This window comes from Aplidium turbinatum, chromosome 7 (genome assembly GCF_918807975.1).
Source record: "Aplidium turbinatum chromosome 7, kaAplTurb1.1, whole genome shotgun sequence".
Taxonomy (NCBI): Eukaryota; Metazoa; Chordata; class Ascidiacea; order Aplousobranchia; family Polyclinidae; genus Aplidium; species Aplidium turbinatum.
Window position 1 is genome coordinate 2,205,353 of NC_137478.1, and position 22,398 is coordinate 2,227,750.

At 37.4% G+C, this 22,398-nt stretch overlaps 1 protein-coding gene across 1 annotated transcript in view; it reads right to left on the reverse strand.

Annotated features, from left to right (window-relative positions):
* Positions 1-22,398, reverse strand: part of LOC145774500 (discoidin domain-containing receptor 2-like) — a 33,472-nt gene that overhangs the window by 6,516 nt on the left and 4,558 nt on the right. Inside the window, exons 3-15 of the mRNA XM_082585758.1 lie at positions 16,773-16,898; positions 16,314-16,490; positions 10,335-10,434; positions 8,947-9,075; positions 8,489-8,591; positions 7,040-7,193; positions 6,508-6,686; positions 6,028-6,191; positions 5,360-5,580; positions 2,606-2,829; positions 1,409-1,540; positions 881-963; positions 557-659 (exon numbers count right to left, since the gene is read on the reverse strand). Coding sequence (XP_082441884.1) covers positions 557-659; positions 881-963; positions 1,409-1,540; positions 2,606-2,829; positions 5,360-5,580; positions 6,028-6,191; positions 6,508-6,686; positions 7,040-7,193; positions 8,489-8,591; positions 8,947-9,075; positions 10,335-10,434; positions 16,314-16,490; positions 16,773-16,898 — 1,895 coding nt within the window. The remainder of the gene's footprint in view (positions 1-556; positions 660-880; positions 964-1,408; positions 1,541-2,605; positions 2,830-5,359; positions 5,581-6,027; positions 6,192-6,507; positions 6,687-7,039; positions 7,194-8,488; positions 8,592-8,946; positions 9,076-10,334; positions 10,435-16,313; positions 16,491-16,772; positions 16,899-22,398) is intronic.

Genomic DNA, 22,398 nt, shown 5'->3' on the forward strand with positions numbered 1-22,398 from the left:
TTCATACCACACACACAAATATTGATGGAGATTTTTTTTTTCACATTCAGATACCGTTATGAAATCATCAAAAAGTAATTACAAAGTCTATTACATAAAATAAAGCAAAGTATTTCTTATCATTATAACTCTCCTGTCCAGGACAGCATTAACAAGCCATATTGTGCTGCAGTAGTGCCAGAAAAGCAATTATAATCCAATCAATACAGCCAATCATATGCTGGTCGATGCGAGATTTAGCCAATCTTAGCTGCTTGGTTCAATCACAAAGATCAATATCTAATTATATGCAAGATGCGACACTATTGCTTGATAATGATTGTTGCTACGTTGCGAAACTTATAACACTTCACAATACTTTATAATATAATACTTTATTGCTTTAATGTCACCTATAGGTGGTTAACTGGTTACACTGGTTACTCCAAAGATATATCGTATTTAAAAGAAGATCAAATGTTAAAACCTTATTTCTAAAGTTAAAATAACAGTCACTCATTGATCAAGAGATATCAATGGAAGATTTCTAAATTGTTTGATGTTCATTCTTTTTTACCTGACTGTCAAGCTGAGGAAGAAATAAATCCGCCTCAGCATAATGTGACGTGTTGCTGCTCTCCCCGTGCTCGCTGCTGCCATCTTCTGGTGGCAACTGTACTCTAATTTTATCTGCGGTACATGAAATTTGGACTGTCAGAGGAAAAGTTAAATTGATTAAAGTGTTTCCTTCAAAGTTAACTAGAAATTTATGTTGAAGAAAAAATTAGAATTTTGACAAGTGGAATGTAGTAAGCTAAAACCTCATCATCATCCGCAACTTCATTGATCAATAATTCAATTCTCACCGTTGCTCGTGCTTCCAGCAGCATCATCATCCGACTGATAAGGCGGAGGAGGAGGTCTCCGAACAACATCACTTGGCTCCAAGTACAAACCATCAGGAGGAATCACGGTAGGCCCAATCTGAAGTGATTATGACGTCACAACGGTGACCCTCATGCGCAACTTACGCAACACCAAACCTGATAATTGTGTCACTAAACAAAATTGCCTTTTTCACCTAAAAAAATTTAAAACCAGCTCGCGGCGTTTAACCAGCTCATAGAAATTGCTATTATAAATATTTGCATATAGCCCTACGTCTGTCTGAACTCTCCAGTATGAATTGCTCGCAATGGTAATAATTTTAGAGCGTAGCCTGAAATACAGTTTTATGCAAAACTTTCATCAATTTCATCGTTAAATTCATACAGCATGTTATTCATAATGATACGGAACAGGCAATTATGACGCTTCGACTAAACAAGACTAAAATTAAACGAGCTCTAGGCTCTAGCCATGTTAAATTGGTATAACACTGCACCAGCTTTTCAGCCTGCCAACCTGATTTCAACAAGCAGTAGCCTACCTCGTGGTACACTGGCATAGGCTGCTTCGTCTCCATGGGAACACCGTTGGAGTCGGATGGCAGCCGCGGTGTGAGAGTTACAAGATGGTCGCTTCTGCTTGAGCTGGCACGGTAGGAATACGAGGGAGGAACCTGGAATAAAGGGAGCTCATTCAAGCAACAGCAACAAAACGATGGAAATTTTCTTCTTCTTGGAAATAAAAACGCATGACAGAATCAACCATTTAGTCCTATTTTATCTGTTCTTCAATAAAAGAAAACTTTTAAATGATTAACATGGCGACAGTAGCGCGGTTGCAAGGCTCCTGACTCACTAAGAACATGATCCTTGACTATTTCAGCTTAATCAAGAAATATCTCAACAAATTAAGCTGAAATTTTGTTACTAATGGCAACTGGTAGGCAATACTTACAGCATCACAGCAAGCTACACAAGGGGCATGTTGTCGTTGTATAGCAGTTCAACGTTAGTAGATGTTAATTCAATTGAAACAAATTGTTTCAATTTAATGTTTGACAGATTACAGACAGGAAATGCATTTGAAGCGTGCAGAAAGTTATTAACGGAGTCTGCAGTTGTTACATTGTTTATCATTTCGCAACATGCATTGCTGCTAAGTTACACACAACACAAACCAACACAGCATCATTCATAGCCATGGGATAAACTTAAAAAGGGTAAGGAGAAAAATCGAGACCTGACTTGAGCTAAATGTAAGACTGGGCATTGTTGTGTCAAACATTTCAAAATGTAACCTGCTCAGTTTGAAATTGTTTGGGTTTCTGGAACAAACTTTTTCTCAATGCAACAAATTTTACAGCAGAATCAAGACACATACTGGTGGGAAAGTTTGGTGTTATCACGTTGTGCAGTGTGCACCTTTAGTAAGGTGAGCCTACGAATTTTAATTTTACACTTACAGTATTTGCTACCAGGACCTAGCAAAGGAGCTAGCACACACACACACACACATTCAACTCAACTGGTAAACTTTAGTATGTTTTTTTTAATCCACATTCATCCTAATATTCTGTTTATGGTATTGTAAAATTGCTGTTCACTTTCCAATCCAGTTGAATGTGTTGGTTGTAAAAACAGACCGCAAAACGTGAAAAGAAAGTGTTCAAAGCAAAAGTGATAATAATGTTTGAGACAATGATGATATGATAATGACGTCATACAAAGCGTCAACGTACCAGAGTCTTCCTCAGTTTTCTTTGTCTCCAATACAGAGCAATCACGATAATCGCTAAGAGAACAATAATCCCGACAAGAATCCCAACAATGAGGCCGATATTTGCCCCTTCTTTCTTCGTTGTCGGAGTCTTAGTGACAATAGATGCCCCATTTTTGTCCCCCACTTCCTCAATAACAGCGTAGTTGACGGAATAGCGAGCGAGAACGTCCGGGGGTAAAACACCTGAATGAAGGAACAATTGAAAACCCCTCGCCCGGATGTTTTTTCAACACTATCACAACTTTTTTTCGAAACAAAACAAACCATTTTTTGACATAAATCTGTTTTATCTTAATTTTGTTTTAAATTGAAACTAGCACCAAGCTGGTAAAATCTATCTTTTTTACATCGATTTTACGTGTGCAAAAAATTGAATAAAAAAAGAGGATGGATTTTGCTCGCTCTGAAAAAAAAATTTGTTTTGGTCAAATAAATCTTGCTACAGCGCCACCCTTGTTATAAACCACTGGCTGTCAACGCATACTTATGTTTTGCCGAAGTAAAACTACTACCACTAAACACAGAATGATATTGTTCACCGGGCGTTTGAATTATAAATTAATTGTGCGTTTTAAACTTTGTATCCCACAAAATTCTTCATTTCGTTTGATATGCTTCTGTGTTGTGCCTTTCGCTGCTGAACAGGTAGTTTTACCTGTTTCGGCCCCCTTGATAAAGTCAGTCGTACTGACTGACGAAATTTCGGGAAATAGAAGCTAGTTGTCATGTCAACAGCGTGTGCGTCTAGTCTACAATCACTGGAAGAACGCAAGAAATTAATTTATAACTAATACCACTAGCTTCGATTGCGGATTGCAAGTAAACAAAATACAGATTCTTGTTAAGTTTGGATTGCACGAGAAGAGTCAATTGATTGATGGTTTGAACTTTGATTGAAGTGGTGTTTATTCTCGGAAGAGAAAGCGTTCGATGTTTGTCTTTGGTGATTGAGGGCACTTGGAAAAACTTGTGGAACTCGCATCGACGAGGTTGGGAGCACCAGAAAAGTTTAGCCTATTCAAGCACCGATAATAATTAATCAGTAAAAAGCCCCAGAAGAGAAAGTAGTAGCGATGTTTATGTAAAGCATTGACGGCAGCCTCCTGTTATATATTAGGGAAAATAATAAAAGAGCAGGAGGCTCCATACAATTCTGTTTGAAAGAGCGAAAAATTTCAGAAATGTTGCCGAGCCTCCACGTTACGTATTAGTGCAGGGGTCACCAACTGGCGGCCCGCGGGCCGCATGCGGCCCGCCACGATATTATGAGCGGCCCGCGGAAGGTATCAGCATACAAGTATAACCAAAAATTCTTTTTTTGATGAGTTAAAGAGCACGAAGGCAAAAAATACTTTCCGGGAAGCATATTTTTGTTTTGCATACGATTCCACCGACCGACCAATCAGATGGTAGTTCTACTTCTAGGTGGGGGTCGCTTAAAGTTATTCCAATGCGATGCCCAACCACACTGTCCCAGTGGTTGATTAAAACGTCTGTTTTCGAATTCCGAAATTGTCTGTGAGCATAGGGTTGCTTATTTTAAGTTTGTAAATTTCATGTAAACAGTTACTAAACGCTATTGTGCGTTTCACCGTTATTGTGTTTCGTGAGCAGTGTTCCCTTTATGAAAGTTTTTGTTGGCAAAATAGGTAGGTATGCCAACTCAATTTATAATAAATTGGCAAATTATTACATATAAATTTAAAGACTTCTTCTGGTTGTAATAAGACGAAAATATTTAGCTTAGTACTGCCAAATGTTGTTAATCAACAATTCTTGCCATGCTGATAAGTACCGCAAGTGACAGTTGTCTTAATCAAAGAAGGACAATTTTAGAGACTCTCAGAATAAGGAAGAAAAACCAATTCATTGCTTTTTTAGAGGGAACACTGTTCATGAGTTACGATAGAAACGTTTTTTTGGTGATTTCCACAAGCGTTTGTTTCAGGGTACCTGGTTTCTTTCTCCCTGTTATTGGAGCCTATTTTTACTGATATGTTTGCAGGTCACTACTGTTGCCTGTAATGCGATGTGTCAAACATTTCCTTGTTTACTGAAACTGTTAATTGCAAGATATCTTTTGTGAAGCGAAGTGACTACACCACTCTTGCTTGGCGATGAATATTCTGAGGAAACCGCTCGCCTCGCTACAAGTGCGCAAAACAAGTGTCCTCGTTTATTAGACAATGTTAAAGAAGTCAAAAGTGTTGTTAAAAGAGCTTGGCCTGGCAGTAGCGTTGTTCGACTAATTTTGTTGCTGCGGTATTCTAAGATAAATATTAACAACATGTAACGCTGGATACTGGGTACGAAATGCGTTCTTTTCTAGCAAACGAGTCAATCTACCTAAAATTTTATTAGTGCGGCCCGCCACAGCTCTCCGTAGTGCTGAAGTGGCCCGCGTCGGTGACCCCTGTATTAGTGGAAACCATGTGGTTTGTGGTCTCAGCTTCATGTTGTTATTTAATTGCGGTGCGTATGGCAAGAAACACCCAAACTTGAATAAGACACTGGGATTTAATTTAAAAGCGTGAGATACCGTTTTCTGGTGTAAAATAAGCTCAACTGTCACAAGAAGTTAAGTGATAATCCGCATTTATTTCGACATTTTGTCTATTAGACACGACTGACTTCTTCAGAAAACTCGTTCAAGTAATCGGAACCTCTGGATTTAGCAAAATGAACGTGTCATGCATTTAAATTAGCTGCTTACTGTTGTGGAATTCAACTTCACTCAGCAATAGTCGGCCATCTCCAAGTTCAAAGGTCAACTTAATCGCTCTAGCGATCAAGTGATGTAATGAAAGAGTAATGAAGCGTGACAAGACTCCGTTCTGGTTGACTTGGCCGTTGAAGCTCAACCGTGAAGAGTCAGTTGCTTCAACGAAAGATCTTCCATCAAGACTTGAGGAAACAATCATGGAGGAAAATAAACTGAACAAAATTAGAAATATATTAGAAAACGATTTATTTTATGCAAATTTTTTGCTGTAAATTGAAACGGTTACCATGACACACAATTTCCAGGGTGATTGACAACTATTTTGCGATAATGGATCCACACTCCACAGCCCATCTTAAGAATGTGGCCAGTGTTATGTTAACAAAGTTTGCTAAAACAAATGTACAACAAAATCAATTCAACTCGAATAAAGGATATTTTGGATGTAAATTTGGATTTCTTCTTATATCCAACATTTTATATAATTTGCTAATTTTTGGAACATGTGTGATACTATCGTGCCAGAAGTCGACAACACAACCTCCCTCCAAAGATGTTGAAAAAAAGTCGAAATTGGCTTTCGTGGTTGCCAAATTGTCTTTATCATTGCAAAATAATCGATTGCGTGAATTCTCCAGCTCTGAACCGCGATAGAATACCTTGCTCCGGCTGCAGGATTCAAAGAGCAATGGATCCTCATAGACGTGAAATTTCTCGCTTCGTCAAACTGGAAGTTCATGATGACCTGTCTTCTGCTTCTTCCATGATCAGACCAGCCAACATAATCGTAGCCGACAGCTGAAGTTTGGTATCGCGATTTCGTCTAAAAGTTAAAATTGCTCATATGATTATTTCGTAACAAGACAATAGGTTCTCTAATGAACAACACCGCGGTTTGCAATTGCGCACCAAGCGTGGCTCAAAAGCTTATAACAAACGAAAATTCAACAGTTATACTGTATCTTGTTAAATTCAACTGAGTTAAATCTGGTTTATGTAGTAACAATCACGCTGGCTTTATTGCGGAATCTTAAACAATCTACAAAGTATATGTGAACAATAAGAGGTCTGTGACGCCACGAACAGACTAGCCAATTGTTGTAATTGCACAATTTTTAACTATTCACCATCATCCTCACCACTGTGACATCATCTGCTCCGTATATGCCATCTGTCAACTGTCCTAGACCTCTAGTGAAAAAGGAAGCAGTCTTCTTCCCATCATAAGAATCATCGGAGTACATGGAAGTGGGGAAAGGTGGAGCAAGAGTGGGAGCGAAGTCATCGGGAGTAGGAAGATCGTAAGACATCAATCCAGCTGGAATAAAAGGAAGACTTTGTTGCTGAAGACATCATCTGGTGATTACACAAGATATTTCTAAAAACATATCATATTTAACGTTTTTCTTGTTCAATCCACGTTAAATAATAATCCAGAGTAGGGGGTAAACATCTTGTACAAAAACAAGAAAGTCAAACCTCACAGTCATCTTTCGCCAAACCACCTCTGGCAGTTTCTTTCAGACAGCATGTAAAGCTGACAAAATCATCAAAATACTTGTGGCATAAAATCTAATCTCCAAAGTTCACAGATTCTGTTTTGTCATCTCCGCATAACACACAAAACATATCAGTAACACATACAAGAGACATTTGCACATAATTGCTTACAATTCCACAAGCATCCATAGAGCTCCAACCTTAAGCACACACTGGCAGCTGTGGTAGTGATTGGAATAATTCGTATGTACTTGGCCCCCGCAATCCCAGGATTCAGAGACCGATATTTCACGTCATTAACTTGCCTAGTATTTCCTTGTAGAAGCTGAAATGCAAAGGTTTAGACTTGAAGGAAATAAGTTTATCGTTTGCTTATTAGTTAACGACATCAGCGAAAACAGTTTAAAGCCTTTTTTTCAATTTTGCTACCACTAGTTTGGTGTGGCATTTTCATACGTTCAAACTGTTATTTTCAGTCAGTTCAGAAAGGTCGGCTGCATAGGTCGGCAGTTCAGAAAGGTCGGCACACTAGCCGAGTGGTGAGAGCTTTGGAACGGCAATCGAAAGGGCGCCGGTTCGACACCGCTCAAGAGCATGCGGCTGTGTCTCTGGCAGGACACTTAAAGACATGCCTGAAGATGGACATGAAGATTGGCTTCCTTGTCTTCCCGTCCGCTTAATCTAAATCTTCAACCACTGGGTGCAAGCCTGGATACGACAAACAAGTACAGAAAGTATTTTTGCATGGAGTCCATGGACACTGGACAGTTCAAGATGAAATGATCAGCAGTTTCCATTCAATCACATTTCGCTCGTTGGCATAATAGCTATCCTGTTGCTTTGCGCAACAAAAGTACAACCAGCTAATTGTTTTAATCTTTTCCATGACCCAACCTGGAATCGAACTCAGGACTACCTCACTCGGTCTACCGTTGTAGAAACAGTTAGGAATTCAATCCAGTTTACCCGTAGGCTGGTGACTATAACGTGGTTGACTGGTTGTACATGTTTCCAACAAAAGTAGAAAGGACAACATGGGCCATTGAATCCCAACCAGACTTATTACTATGTCGTTTAAATTTTAACGTATTTTTAAGTTTTTTAAATAAACCAACCCAGTCCAGAGGAATTGATTGAGTGCAAGATATCAAAGTGATCCGTAAGTAAATAAACACCCATTTGTGAAAAGATTATCTTGTTTACAATGACCTACATACACAGAAGATTGCATGCCCAATCAAACAGTGCCATAATTATTGAAGCTTCCTACCATGAAAGGAAACTCGACCGTAATCAGTTAGCACCTTGATTTACAACTATTTGAAGACCATTGCTCAGAATTACTACAACAATTTTACGTTTATAAATGTTAGTTTAACATCAAAATAACAAACTTTTTTCGATCATCTTTGAGTTTGTTATTCCCTATTGCACTCCTCTTCACCTCTTGCACAGTTCAAGTGAGAATGATCAAAATTTCAGATCTAGCTTTTGATCAATCACAGATATGTGCTGAACTTTTTTCGCAAGGACTCGTCAATGGACGCCAAATCCACTTAATCGTTACGCCGCTTAAAAACAAACAAAACAACGGCAGAGACTTGTATCATGTGCATTTACCTTCACTCCTCTGTTGCTGGACCAACTGAAGTAGTTCTTCCCATCACGCGAGTAGTTGACCTTATAACTTCTCGTGAATTCTATTCCTACCCCCTGTGCGTACCTGCATCAGCAAAACAATGCAGTCATTGACGCTATGAACTTCAAACAATGTGCCGATATGATTACAGCAAACCAGAAACAACCGGAAATAAAACACAATTATCTTGAACTTTTCTTAAACTTCCAACTATTTTTTTTTAAATATTGAAAATTCTGCAAAATGTTAATATTTTTGTTTACATAAACCACAATTTACATTCACAAACCTTGGTGGAAAAAAATCAATTTTATTAATGCCATGATGGAAGATCATGGCATTTTTTCAGTTTTCGCTTCCCTGCGACCTGTTTTATTTTGTAATTATGATTTATTATGACGTGATCGAAGTTCATTATTACGTAATCACAAAGTCACACCTTCCTTGTGTTGCCAGTTGAGTAACATAGGAAGGGTACCGCAGTTGGATTGTGAGGTATTCTTCTTCTGTGTTGGGTTGTACGACTCCTGATGGGCACCACGCTCCGTCCCCTTCGTCTCGATTCAATCTGAAGATCATATTCGTGATAATTGATACTCTCTAAAACAATCCAATGCATAGAACTCCATTTTCATGTCAGTCAATTCAGAATTTTTTATTAATATATATAAAATTGTTTCAATTGATCATCAGCAATTTATTGAATAGCTTGATTGTGAATTAAAAGTTGATATTGAAAATATGTGGAGTATGTTTCTTTAATGTATTATAAACCCTGTTATAACGATTTCTAATAATACAACTCTTGAAATTTTAGCTCATTTAAAAGTATAGCACAAGAATTATTAAATAATATTGAGACTTTTTTTATACTGTATATAAACAAAATTTTATAACATTAGAAGCCTTCTTAAAATATACTAGATTATAGGCTAACACCCAGACTAAAGGCTAGCATTCATTTTGTCTATCCCTTTCTTTAAATTTAGCTGCTTTAGTTTATTGATTGTGACATCACAAATGAAAATGGTCTTCTGATTACTTTTTACAACCGGGTCGATTGCAAGCAAAACAATACCCACATAAATCATAGATAAGCTAACCTACAGACCAGCACCATATGGTGTTGGTTAGAACAATTATGCAACACAACATGTTACATTGTTTAGTCATAATAACCTAACCTTGCAAATGACCTTGCTGAAATTGCTATCGATGTATTGTTTTGTTGATCCAACATCACTGTTTCGTAATTCTACGTGGCAATGGCTTTCAGATTTAAACCTGCACTTTTTCAAAACTTTCCCCACACCAGATTAGTCGCCATTTTTTCATAATCACGTGACTAAGCTTTAACGAATCAGCTTTAAGTCGCTTTGATCAGATTAATGGATTCTCTAATGTTTGCAAAATCCTCACTTTTCGAAACAACTTAAATGCGCAATCCATTGTTTGTACATTATCAGCGTAGTTGCAACATTATTACTGTCCTCTAGCACAAACATTCTAGGCTGACATGCGTCGGGATTGAACGAATCCACCAAAGAAAAGGTAAAAGAAAAGTAAACTTTTTTTTTAATTGAAAATTTATTGACTTTAATTTGATAATATAAAATAAAAAGACTTGTACAATTACCTGGAAATCGTCTAAAACTAAAGCTACCAACATCATGTGGAATTCACCCTCATGCTGTTCTTGTTAGATTTCACAAGTCTTCATAAAATTGTACGCGATAACGCGTTTGCTTAAGAATTGATTCAAAACTTTAAACTGCAAAATTTTTATTGCGCATGAAATAATGAATAATAGGTTGTGACGTCACAAACCTCGCGTATTTTGGGCCTGTGCTGGCAGCATGTGATGACGTCGCTTTGAGGTAATAATCTGGAATTCTTTTGTCTTCCATTCCAAGAGGATGACGACATACTGCAAGAACAAATACAATGGAGAAAACTGGGCGTTTGGGAGCAGCAGAGACCCTGTACAGCTACACTCAATGTAAAACAGGGGCTTCTTTTGTTTATATTTTGAGTCAAAATACTGTACTTGCAAGGAAACTCTAGTTACTGGCCCTGTTTCGAGTAAGCATCCTCCTTGGGCAAACATCTATGACTTGTGATGCTCATTTCAATCTGTGTTGAAAGAGCAATACATCACTGGTGGGCGGCAGTAGCCATCGAAGCATAAATAACCAAGGTGCATATTTCCATATTTGATACAAATTATTTCATTTGTAAATTTGATATGATGCGTTTTAAATTATATGTGGGCTTCTCTAAAATCATTTATACTAAATTTTTGCATCAAAAAGTGAAATTAATATAAATCAGAACACATAAATTCCAGAAAACCTGGCTTTTCAAGTCACGTGGTTGTGATGTTGTGACATAACAATAACAGACAAACAAACATGGAATACACTTCAAACAATTGCATGTAATCCTGTAACGGGCATCATTTGACGCAAAGTATATTGTTACGTTTCCGTGTTTGTTTACATAAATCAAAACAAACTTTCAGTGCACCTGTGCAACAAAGTCAAAATAGTGTCAGGGAAGACACGTGGTGACGTACTGACGACATAATGCATTTCTTCATTTTCTCATAAAAATCAAATTTTTTTAAGAATTGTTTTTATCCATTTTTGTCATTAAAGTTGTTCTACTTTTTTAATAGTGTCGGATCTTCAGGTCTTTTAGTTTTCTTGATGTAAACTTCAAAGTGCAATCGCCTGGTGTTTAAACCACTTTTCTTAAAACGCTGATTTTAAAGTTGTGGAAGCTTTTGTGATCAACGACAATTTGTGCTTAACAGGGCATGCAGTTAATAATGAAAAGTTTTTGCTAATCCCACACTGAGAATGCTTTTTGGAGATATGCATATTGCATACTTTGCAAATAATTACCAGTCGCTCAATCGTTTTCAACTTTACGGTAACGATTAAAATGTATGGCAACATTTTTTAAAGATTTTATCATAAAAAAGAATCCTTTAACGATTTTTTGTTCCAGCAAAACGCATTGAATCATTATTTACAGATTGTACGGTGATAGCAGGTATGGTTAGGCAAAAGTTAATACAATTTTCCAAACGTTTGCTAAAGTATAATCTTCTCTTTTATTCAGACTTGCTTGTTTCAAAGTTAGATTTCAAAAAGTTTATTGGCCCTCCAAATAAAACGCGCGACATCTAAAGTGAGTTTCTCCCTAAATTGCTTTGTCAAACCAAGTGATTATGACGTAATTGAAGGTTGTGACGAGCCAAATAATAAATAAAGGCGTAAATGACTTGCAGGTCTTGTGCCCCGCCCATTATGAAGAGCGATGACGCAACAGGGGCTAGTCAAGGGATGTAGCGGTCGGGGGCAAAACACATGAAAAATGTATTTTTATCCATTTTGTCAAGTAAATTATTTCTTTGACATTTGCTACAGCCCTAGGCAGGTCAGCCCAACATACGCAAACCAAACCCCGAAAATTCAAAACAGTCACCCGCTTGATGATAAGGATGAGAATAAAAGTATTGAATGTTGTACACTGCTTTTATTTGTAGCGTTTATCTACTTTGGTGTCAGGAAAACAAGTTGAGAAATAACTTTTAGTTTTATTATTGTTGGCGGCGGAATAATTAAGGTTGAAGTGCAACATGTGATCCCGCAATTCCATAGTTAATAAGTAGCTAGGGCGCTTTATTTCAAGCTTATGAAGTAATCCTGACAAGAAACTTTCAATGAAATTCAACGCGACAACTTATCGAACGAAGTTAAGTTTCAACTTACAAGTGAATGCCATAGTCGCTTAGACAGGCACGGCATGTACAACACTGTATAACTGGCATAAGCAAAACTGAAAACGTTAGGCAATGTAAAACTTACCTTGATCTAGTTGAGCCTTCCCGATCCGAACACTAACAAGAATGATGACCAAACAATGTAACAGTGAAGTCATCAATTTAAAAATATGTTCCATGTTGCAAGCTATCCCTAGTTCTAGTCAATATAGTCTTGATAAAGAGGGAGTGACCCTTTAGTTTTTCGATTGTGAAATTTCGAGCAATGCCAATAAGATCCAGTTACATATTAACCACTTCCTTATAACAGCAGTAGATGGTGCCTATTTGCTGGGAACACAAGCAAACTGTTATGAGCCGGGTTAATCAAGCAGCAAAGAATTCAAATCTAACAATCTTGCTGGCCATGCCTTGCTTATAAAGTTTAGACCATGTGCCATGTTACGATGCGATATTAAAGAAAGCTTTCCCAGTACAGAAATTGAAGCAAACCAAATGGAATTTTGAGCTAAAGGCGACAAAACGTAAAATTATGAAACGATCCACACTCTGCTACAGTCAGAAACTGCAATTTATATTTAAATTTCTCGTTAGTAAGTAGGCCTATCACTACAAATTTAAAATAATTCTGCTCGCCTGAATGAGCAAATGACACCAGTTTAAGTTTGACTCAAGTCAATCAGTTTTGAACCTGGCAACACTTGTCTTCAACCGATCGTGCTTCGTCGTTTGATTAGAAAACAAGCTTTATATGTTATGCCCAAATCGAAAGAATTATTTGAAGTCTAAAACAGGCACAAATATCCATTTTTGTATGAGTTAAAATTGCAATGCTAGGCTGGCCTATATATAATCCTACAAGATTGTGGAATACAAGCCTAATAGTTTCAACTTGAGCTCGACTTTGATTATGCATACAACTCCGCTCGGCAGGGTCGGAGGTCAATCGAAAAGCAGTCGGCTCGCAGAAGATTGAAGTCCTGCGCAATCGCTTCGGTCATGTCCATTCCAAAGACCGACAGGTCGTTTTTTTGTTTTCGAAGCAAAGCCACTGCTCTTTGTGGCTCAAAACCGTACGCTAACGTTGAAAGTGAAGCTTTGTGACAACACAAAGCATCGAAAAAAACTTTCTAAAGTTACGTTTTCTCTCAGTAAGCAAACAACGACTGCGTGGAAACAGCTCAGATAAGCGTCTTTGTCTGAACAATAATTTGTACCCAGATGTTCAGCAGCAGTAGTTAATCTTTAGACCTGTGCTACGCTCCAGCAAGTTTCAAATAATCTTAACAGAACGAATTATGTTACTTGCTCCTCTCCAGTCAATACGTTCCATTTTAACAAGCCGACAAAAATGACAAACAAAGCTTTCGCTGTCGAACCTTATTCGCCTTTTTTATATTTTCCAATCCGTCAAATCCTTCCAGACAGGGAAAAAAGACGGAATAAAGGAATCGGCAACTCGGCTGTGTTAGCTGCATTGTGCTATAAACCGACTGCAAATATTTGTTTGTGTCACTTTCTCGGCAATCTATTGAGGTCTAAAGTAGAGAAGAAAACATTCATTGCATTCTTCGTTTTAATTACGTGGATTAATCGTGACAAACTGGACAAAAGAAAACTTAAAATTTTAGTGAGGGTTCAGAATGGCGTTCAACCGTGGCTCGCTCTCAACACAATGTTCGTTGTTCGGGTCCATTGCCGCGGAGTGTGAGCATCTGAGCGAAGGACGCCGGTTCGACGCCTAAGAACACATGATTGTGCCGTAACGAAAATTTAATGAAATGATTGAAAGTGGATGTAGGAATATACAAATGACTATTTTCAATGGCTGAGTTGCTACGTGTTTAAAGTGCTTGCATTTTCATCGATGTATAAAACGCATCTCTTGATTATAAGACGAAGATGAGTTCCATTCTTAATCTAAGTATCGGGGATGAGAAGACAAAGTTCTCATTATAGGAAGCCTTCGGCACTAATGAGAGTAGGGTGGCCAGTTCCTTTCTCTCTGCCGCCTTTCGTTCAGCAGTTATGTCCACACAATTTATTACACTCTGATAAGAGATGAACGGTGTGTTTCAACATCGGACTGAAACCTTGGGTGGGACCAGGATTGCATGATTGGTCAAGAAACAAAAATTCACCCAGTTTCAAACACCTGACACTTTTACAGTAATCCAAATTTTTTTGAACACTGAAAAAATGACACCATGGAAGACTTTGGCCGGATGATATGGAAATGCATCGTGTGTGGCTGTATCTTTGGGTTTAGTTGAGCAAAGGTTGAGGTTTAGTCAACAAACGTAATCTGAAGGACAACATGGTGACTCACTGCACTAGGTTTAGCACCATGTGTGCAAAACATTGATGTAAACATTAATCCAAACACAACGTGTCAACAATGTAAAACATCGCAAAAACAACTTGAGGTCTTTAGAATTCATTTGTGCACCGACATATCAACATTGTGTTGCGCTATTCGTGAATACATTCCTAACCAACGCGTGACTTTTTTCGACTGTTTCATTATACCTAAGTACAGTGACTCCATGTTCAGCTACGGCTATTCTACGCTCAAGTCAATAAAATCTTGTACAGATATTTTTGAAAAGATCGTTTTGCATCACGAATCAGACTTGCTGCTTTGGAGAAGATGTGGAGAGCAATGCTTTACAAAAATATTGTTTCAACAAACGTTCTTTGAGCGTCTAAGGCCGAGGGTCTATCTTTCCATTACCTTGAAGTAAAAGAAAGGCGCACGGGAATGGCGGCCCGTTAATGCCAAGCTACATTAGATAACGGCCCACAAAAACAAAGAAGATCACCCCTTATATTGATCTTGCATTGAAATGCTCATCAGACCTGTGGCATGTTTCAAATGGTGTGCGTCGTTTGCGTGAACTGGATGACGAATCTATTCGGTGGCTGCTCGACACCCGCCCAAACATCTAGACCGCGTCGCCGCCACTCGACCCCTAGAGTGGCGAAGAAAGTTTAACGAAAAAGAAAATCTAACGATGATAGTTACCCCTTCCACGTCAAACCAGACTGATAACTTGGTTGCACTCATAATTCCAATATTGAATGTGAAAAACAAAATCATTTTGCATAATGCGATGCATAATGTCTAATAAGCTGTTTAAAGTAACTCTTTGACTGTAATGCTTTGTCCCATGCTTCAACGTTCATCCTTTCAAATCTTTATGGCACACCAGCCACATTCTCGACGTGCGTACGTTTCGCATGTAATTTGTGGGATTAAAAGAAAGGCAAAACTTCTACAAAAATGCGAGGTGATTGACAGACTTGTAAAGAGTGAATTGCAAGTTTATATCATGAACACAGCACTGAAAGTTTATATTCAAACACTTTACTTGACATGCACTTTACTCCTCCTAGGATTAACAAGATACTGGTGGAATTGCTATCACCTATTTAGCAAAATCAGTCATTTTACACTGATTCGACGTTTGCAAACGTTGCAGCAATGTAAGCAGACCACTTTGCTAGTTAGGTCATTATTTCCTTTCAAACGACAATCATAGTGGGTCAGAACTAGCCTGGTTCCTGTCCTGCTGTTACAATGCACGAATAGAAGCTCTCCTCAAGACTAACTTGCCAATACTGTAAAAGCTTTTTCAAAACCATATTTTGAATTCCTAAGATAGTAGTAGTTTTGTTTGGAATTTCTCACTTGAAGCTGGTAGTTTTTTGACCAAAATTTATATATATTTTTGGGTAAAAGACAACGAGCTTGAAGACTAATTGTTATGATAGAAAGTATTACAGCCCTGTCTAAACTACCCTAAACCAATACAACATGTATTGCTGATTTCTGAGCACTCTACCTACAATATAATCTGTTGCCTTGACATTAATGTTGGCACTGGTTCATTCGATCTGTCGATTTGCTTTTGGCTGCATTGAATTGCTGCTTCACTTCATCAAAGCAGTCATTTTTTTTTTACATTGATTCAACATCTGCAAACGTTGAATCAATGTAAAAAGTATTGACTTGCTAGCTGGGTTGTCGCATTCCACAACGTGCAACCTCGACGTCGCCTTCTCGACGACTGGCGGACGGCGGTTGTTCCAAACGACGCGAGGAAGACGGGTTCGCGTCATTGACGTGGTGCTTTCCCGCTGCGCTCCAACATTTGAATAAAGAAACAAAAAGCGCAAGAGGAAAACCTCATCTAAACAAAAGCAATAGACTTGATTCTAAACGCTGTCTAACTATATAGAACTACATCCGGAGAATGTGTCAGTATATAAAGTAAAACACTCAGAAGATGATGTCTCAGGTGCAATTTTATAGCTGAACATTGATTTTAGATCGATCTTTTATTTGTAAACGCAAACTACCGCTAACGCAGAGTTGAACACTCGGCAATGATGGGGCGACTTCCTGGTCGGAGGCACCAGGGCCAGGGGCGTCCACGTTTGAAAATCATCAAAAATCTTCAACATGAACAAACCAAGATTTTGCAAACTTAAAGAACTATGGACTATTTGTGGAGGCTCACGGTAATCGTCGCCTTGTTTAGGCTTGATCATGATTTTTTCCTTTGCAATCCATTGGTTCTTTGTTTGAGTCTTTGGGACTGAGAACCCAGACAACAAAATCAGGATTTTGCAGTCTGGGAATTTACCTTTTGTTATTCCAAGTTACCGACTACTCTAAAAGGCTACGAGAGAGCAGCCAAACCTCTGTTCCATCACCTAAATCGTGCAGACCTTTCGTATTGGATGGACAAATATACCTTAGAATAATCATTATTATTAGTTCTATTACAATTGAAGGTCTGCCCTTGTTATCTGTGCTGTAGTGTTCAGCAACTAGAAAAAGATGACACATTATCAAATTTCACATACAATAGTTGTTATTAAATAGGGTATGTAGGCTAAACTTTTTAATATGATGTAATCCTAATAATCTTTTAAAACTTAGGAATACATGGCAACAAGAAAGATTGTACTTAGCCCTTAAACTTTGGAGGTAAACCGGAAATATTTGAAACATCTGAGATGCGTAGACGCAAAAACCCGGTCAGGCGGTCACCACTCAACAACTTTCAAAACACAATACTGTAGCATAGAATAGGGTCGGTTTGCTCGGCCCGTCACAGCTGATCAAACAGAGCTGATGTTTTAGAAAAAGCAGGCCATGCGCATAATATTATGTTTATAAATCTTCACGCTGAACGTATTTACAAAACATCTTAACTTTCTTTGATAAACACTATTTTCATGCTTTCGTTTAAACATGCGGCTTCTTTTACGAACAAATCCAATAATTGAGATTGATGCAGTACATGCTAGTTTGATGCAGCGGTTTCGGTTGCTATTCATCAGATATAATAATGTTGGTGTCAAGTACAGCAACAAGAGCAAAATTAGAGCCTTATGTCATAATGCAAGCGAGACTAAGTGTAGGCTATAGCGACGTCAACAACAACTCTTTGTTAAAATAAATTGGCAAGGCTGTTGAACATAATTTTGATATTAATGATACCTGTTGAGTGTTGCAATGATGAAAAAGTTTGTCAACAACTCATTTATACTTTTCTTTAAGAAACATTATTTGCTGAAAAGCTTGATGAAGTCGTAAAAGTGAATTAGTTCTTGTTCCCATGTTTTGCCACAAATTAAAACAATATCAAAGTTCTAATGGGACTCTGATTACATCATTTAGTGTAATTACGATGTTAATTAAAGCACAATGGCGCTGGGTGTAGCATTTTTAGCAGTTTAGAATCTCTTTCTCAGGCATTTATCTTTGTTTCTTGATTTTACAGCTACGTTTCACCCTCAAAGACTCTGCCTTGATGACAGTATCTTTTGATGCAACTTGAAAAGCTGTTTAATTTTTATTGTAATTTCGATGAGTAAAATTGTTTATTTCTTGCAAATGACCTTTTTGCTGTTTCCTTGTCTCATCTTATTCCGTCATAATTGCACGCGCTGGAAAGAGACCTTTGTGCACTGAACAACTTCATAACGTTTTCATTAATGTGGTGACGAATAAAAGAGTTAGTTAGAGTTTCAACATTAGGGCTTTGTTTCAAATGCATTTCATTATTGCAAAGTTCACTAATATCTTAACCGGTTGTCACAATCATAGATACACGCATGTATTTCTAAAGTTCCGACTTGCTGAAATACCAGCTGATGAATGGATTCTAATCCAGGTGAAGTTATGCCATAGAGAAGATTTTAAAAATGCTACAAATGTGCACATTTCTCAGCAAGAGAGTGCCGGTTAGAAAAGTAATTAACTTTTCATGCCTTTACGGTTTTTGAGTGTTTGCAAATTTTAAAATAATCTGTTAAAAAAAGAAAATACTTCCACATTTCTGAGTGCACGCTTGGCTAATTGTAAGATATTTCAGTTTTGATATTGTTGTAGTGGATTTGCTGATCAATGCTCTGGGCAGAAGCTAGTTGCCAAAAAAGTTTCACAGGGTACCAAATTGCACTAATAATTTCAGTATTCAATAATAATAATGTTATAGCTTTATTTATTGTCGCTTTCAACTAGTTTTTAGCAGCAGGGCTCATTTTAAAGTTTTAAGTTTACAATGACATCACAATTCGGTATGCAAGAAAAAACACAATCGGTACCGTTTTTAAAGTCTTCAGTTTGACAACATGGGCGGCGGTGGGATGGCGCAACGGATAAGGCGTTGGCTTTCCAATGATGCAATACTTGAATCAAGTATGGGACCACCTTTACCTTTTTGTTTGACACGACCAGGAATCGATCTTAGATTTACCAATACCCGAGCGAAGACGAAACCACTCGGCCACTGAGGTGTGCAAAATTGCACTGGAGAACTTTTGAGTTTAATAATATTACGAAATCACAAAAAGCAACTTTTGAACTAATGAAGGTTTACAACTGTATAGCTAACCATGCGGTGAAATTCTACTGGTTGGCTTGACATAGTCCCTCTGTTTATGACATAAACTTAAACGTTTATGTGAGAGAATGCTTTTTGAGCACTGACCTACACAATTTTAGCATTGACTCATATTCTTAAAAATCTAACTCAATTGATACAACTCAAGTTTTCAATTGGTGTCTGTAACGTATGCAAATGTCATCAATAACATTACAAGAACGTTACAAGAGGAAGCATGTGGTTCACAAAGATCTAGCACAACAAGTGGGATGCTTTGATGTAGCTGCATCTTACGATAAGATAGCTTACGATGTAAAAGTTAAAAGACTCAAAGCAAAGTTATTATGATCTAGTTGTTTATGTAGAATAGGCTACTTGAAAAAAGCCAAAAAATGATCTACTGAAATGTTCCTGCTGTCTCAGTTGCAATTTGCTATTGACTTTCGTAATGCTTTCCTGGCAATTTTGCCGTGACCCCAACCAAAATGAAGAATTTAACGAAAGAAACTAAATGTAAGGTCAAGGCAAATCGAATAAACATATCGTATGTAAATCGTATCAACTGAAATAGCATCAGCATTCGTCACATCAAAGGCAACCCATGCAGTTCGCACAAGGGAATGATTAACAAGCAATTGACATTGCTTAAGTTTGTAAGTGGCTTAATTGATTGTTTTACTTTTGACTTGACTTAATGGCAAACTTTAATTGAAAACCTAACACAGGGATTATCTTTCCAAAAGACTGCAACATTTGCAGAATAATCAACATTAAAGTGCATCTAAAACATGTAAGTTTTTACGACTTTGATCAGAACAGTTCTGTTCACCTTTTGAACCACAGAACATGGAAGTCGCTTTGCAAACCTGATTCCATTAATTTGGCATCAGAGACCTACATCGAACAATCTCATTGACAGAACCAACCGACGCGACTGATTTATTATCAAACAATCGATAGCACATGCAAGTACATCCTTTGGGAGCGCAATAAAACACGTTGTTCATCTTGAAACCTGATGTTACGCGAATGTTGTTTTGCATAAAACAAATAAAAAAGCGAAAAAAAATTCCTGTACATTGTGGCTAAGCTGAGCACTCCACGCGGTGTTACGTCACGTGGTATTGCGTCACGCCTGCTGGAAGTTGATGCTCGTAAAGGAGCAGTGGTATTGCTGATTAGTTTCATTAACTTTGCCTTCACTAACGTTGAAGCAATGTAGTTATAATAAAATTGTTGCGATGGTCCTCACAAAACCTCACGATAGCAAGAACTCCTTGCTTGTGATGTTGATGAAGTTGTTTTCTAGTTTTAGTTCTGACAGAACCACCTTTATTTCAGACTCTATCGCTTTACCTCAGTAGCGGATTAGTAGGTGTCGACTCGTAACCTCTGCGCTTCGTTAACCTGTGTTCGAATCCAGGTCACTGTCAAGTATTTACTGCTTTAAAGTTGGAATTTTCCAAGGTTTATTCAAGTTTAAATCTCCTAAACGAAGCATTTGCATCTTTGAAATAAAGTTTATCATTCATCAAAACATATTTAATTTACAAGGATCTTTAAATGATGATGAAGAGGTTAGCATTGAATTTAATCGCTTTTTAGTCGAAGTTACCAAACTAGAAAGACTATTGTTGATTAAATCGGCCGACTTTTGACAAATCTAAACATTTCTAGTTTTCCACAATAAACTTCATAAACTGATTACACCACGTTGTGATCAAACAACCAATAAACCTGCCAATAGGATGATAAGCTCGAGGGTTTAACCCACTTTTTGTGATTTAATCAGATTTGATAAGATTAAGAAAATGTTTTTTCAGTCACTTTGATGAAAATTTACCGCAAACCGCCATAAAGAAGACAAACGAGGTTCGACATCATTTGGACATTGTTTTGCTCTTGTTAGAAATGGTAATGATCCTGATGAACAAGCAAACATCTTCAGTGTTTGTTTTGTATCAGTGCATTGATGAAAAGTTTTACAGTTTGACACTTAACAAGTTTCTTACGTTATTTACAAGAAACAACGTTGCCAGGATTTCAAAATGGAGTTATCATTTAAAGGGACTGAACGTTGAAACAATGTGGAAACGGCAACTTTTGTGAACAGGGTTGATTATGAAATGTAAATTACTTAATCAATTTAGCAATTCACTAACAAGTAGGCTACACTTTCGGTTTTTCGACGTAATTTACTTGGTGAGCGGCTGTGCCAAAACAACTGACTGAAACCAGACAAAAAAATCCGTCGTTTTTACATAGATTCAACGTCTGTGACGGATTTTGCTCTCTGGGAAGTAAATGATTTAGACGTACAATCAGACTCAGACACAAAATAAGAGTTCCATGGTACAGCAACAAATGAAAAACATGAACACTGGCATCATTGGACTGACATTCTCACCCTCAAAGCATGGAATTGGTTTTATTAAAATTTATTAAAGATATATTGGATATTCACAGAGACAGAAATAGGTCATCACAATATTAAGTTTGTGTTCTGCCATCTGCTTTATCCGAGAGGGAAATATTTGCTGACATTGTGAGATAACAATGCATTTGTTGAACGTTAAGTTAGTGTTTCCCTTTTCATTGATTTGGCTGTTTGAGGGCATTTAGTTTCCCTATCTTGGTATTAAAGTTTTGTATTGTTTTTATTGACATTTTACCACTATTTAATCAGCTGCGTAATATCTTCTTAGTTTTGAGAGTGAATTAAATGACAGCTTTCGATAGAGTTTATTCTGATTTAGGTTAAAGAAAAGCAACGGTTTTGTTAGAAAACACCAGATATTAAAATAACAAATAATGAAATGAAAGATTTAATTAATTCGACAGCACAATGCAGAAATGAAAAAATACAACAAATCGTAATTTCCATTATTGAAGATGTAACAAAAAAATGTGCACACTCTCTGATGACCTACAACATCTTATTTCAAGAGCTACACGAAATAGTAGGCCTACATCTTTGCTTCGAAAATGATGTTAATCTTTGAGGCTACGCATAGGAGCAATTCCGTTGCGGGTTGAATGGCTGGTATACAAGTTTATTCAAAGTAGATTTGCCGCATAATATGTTTTAAATTTCCAACAAAAATATTTCTAATTACTGATTGTCTAATGGACCTTAGAACTACTGTATATTTCTTAAATCGTTTTTAAGAAAAAATGAACAAAACCAAATGGATTCCAA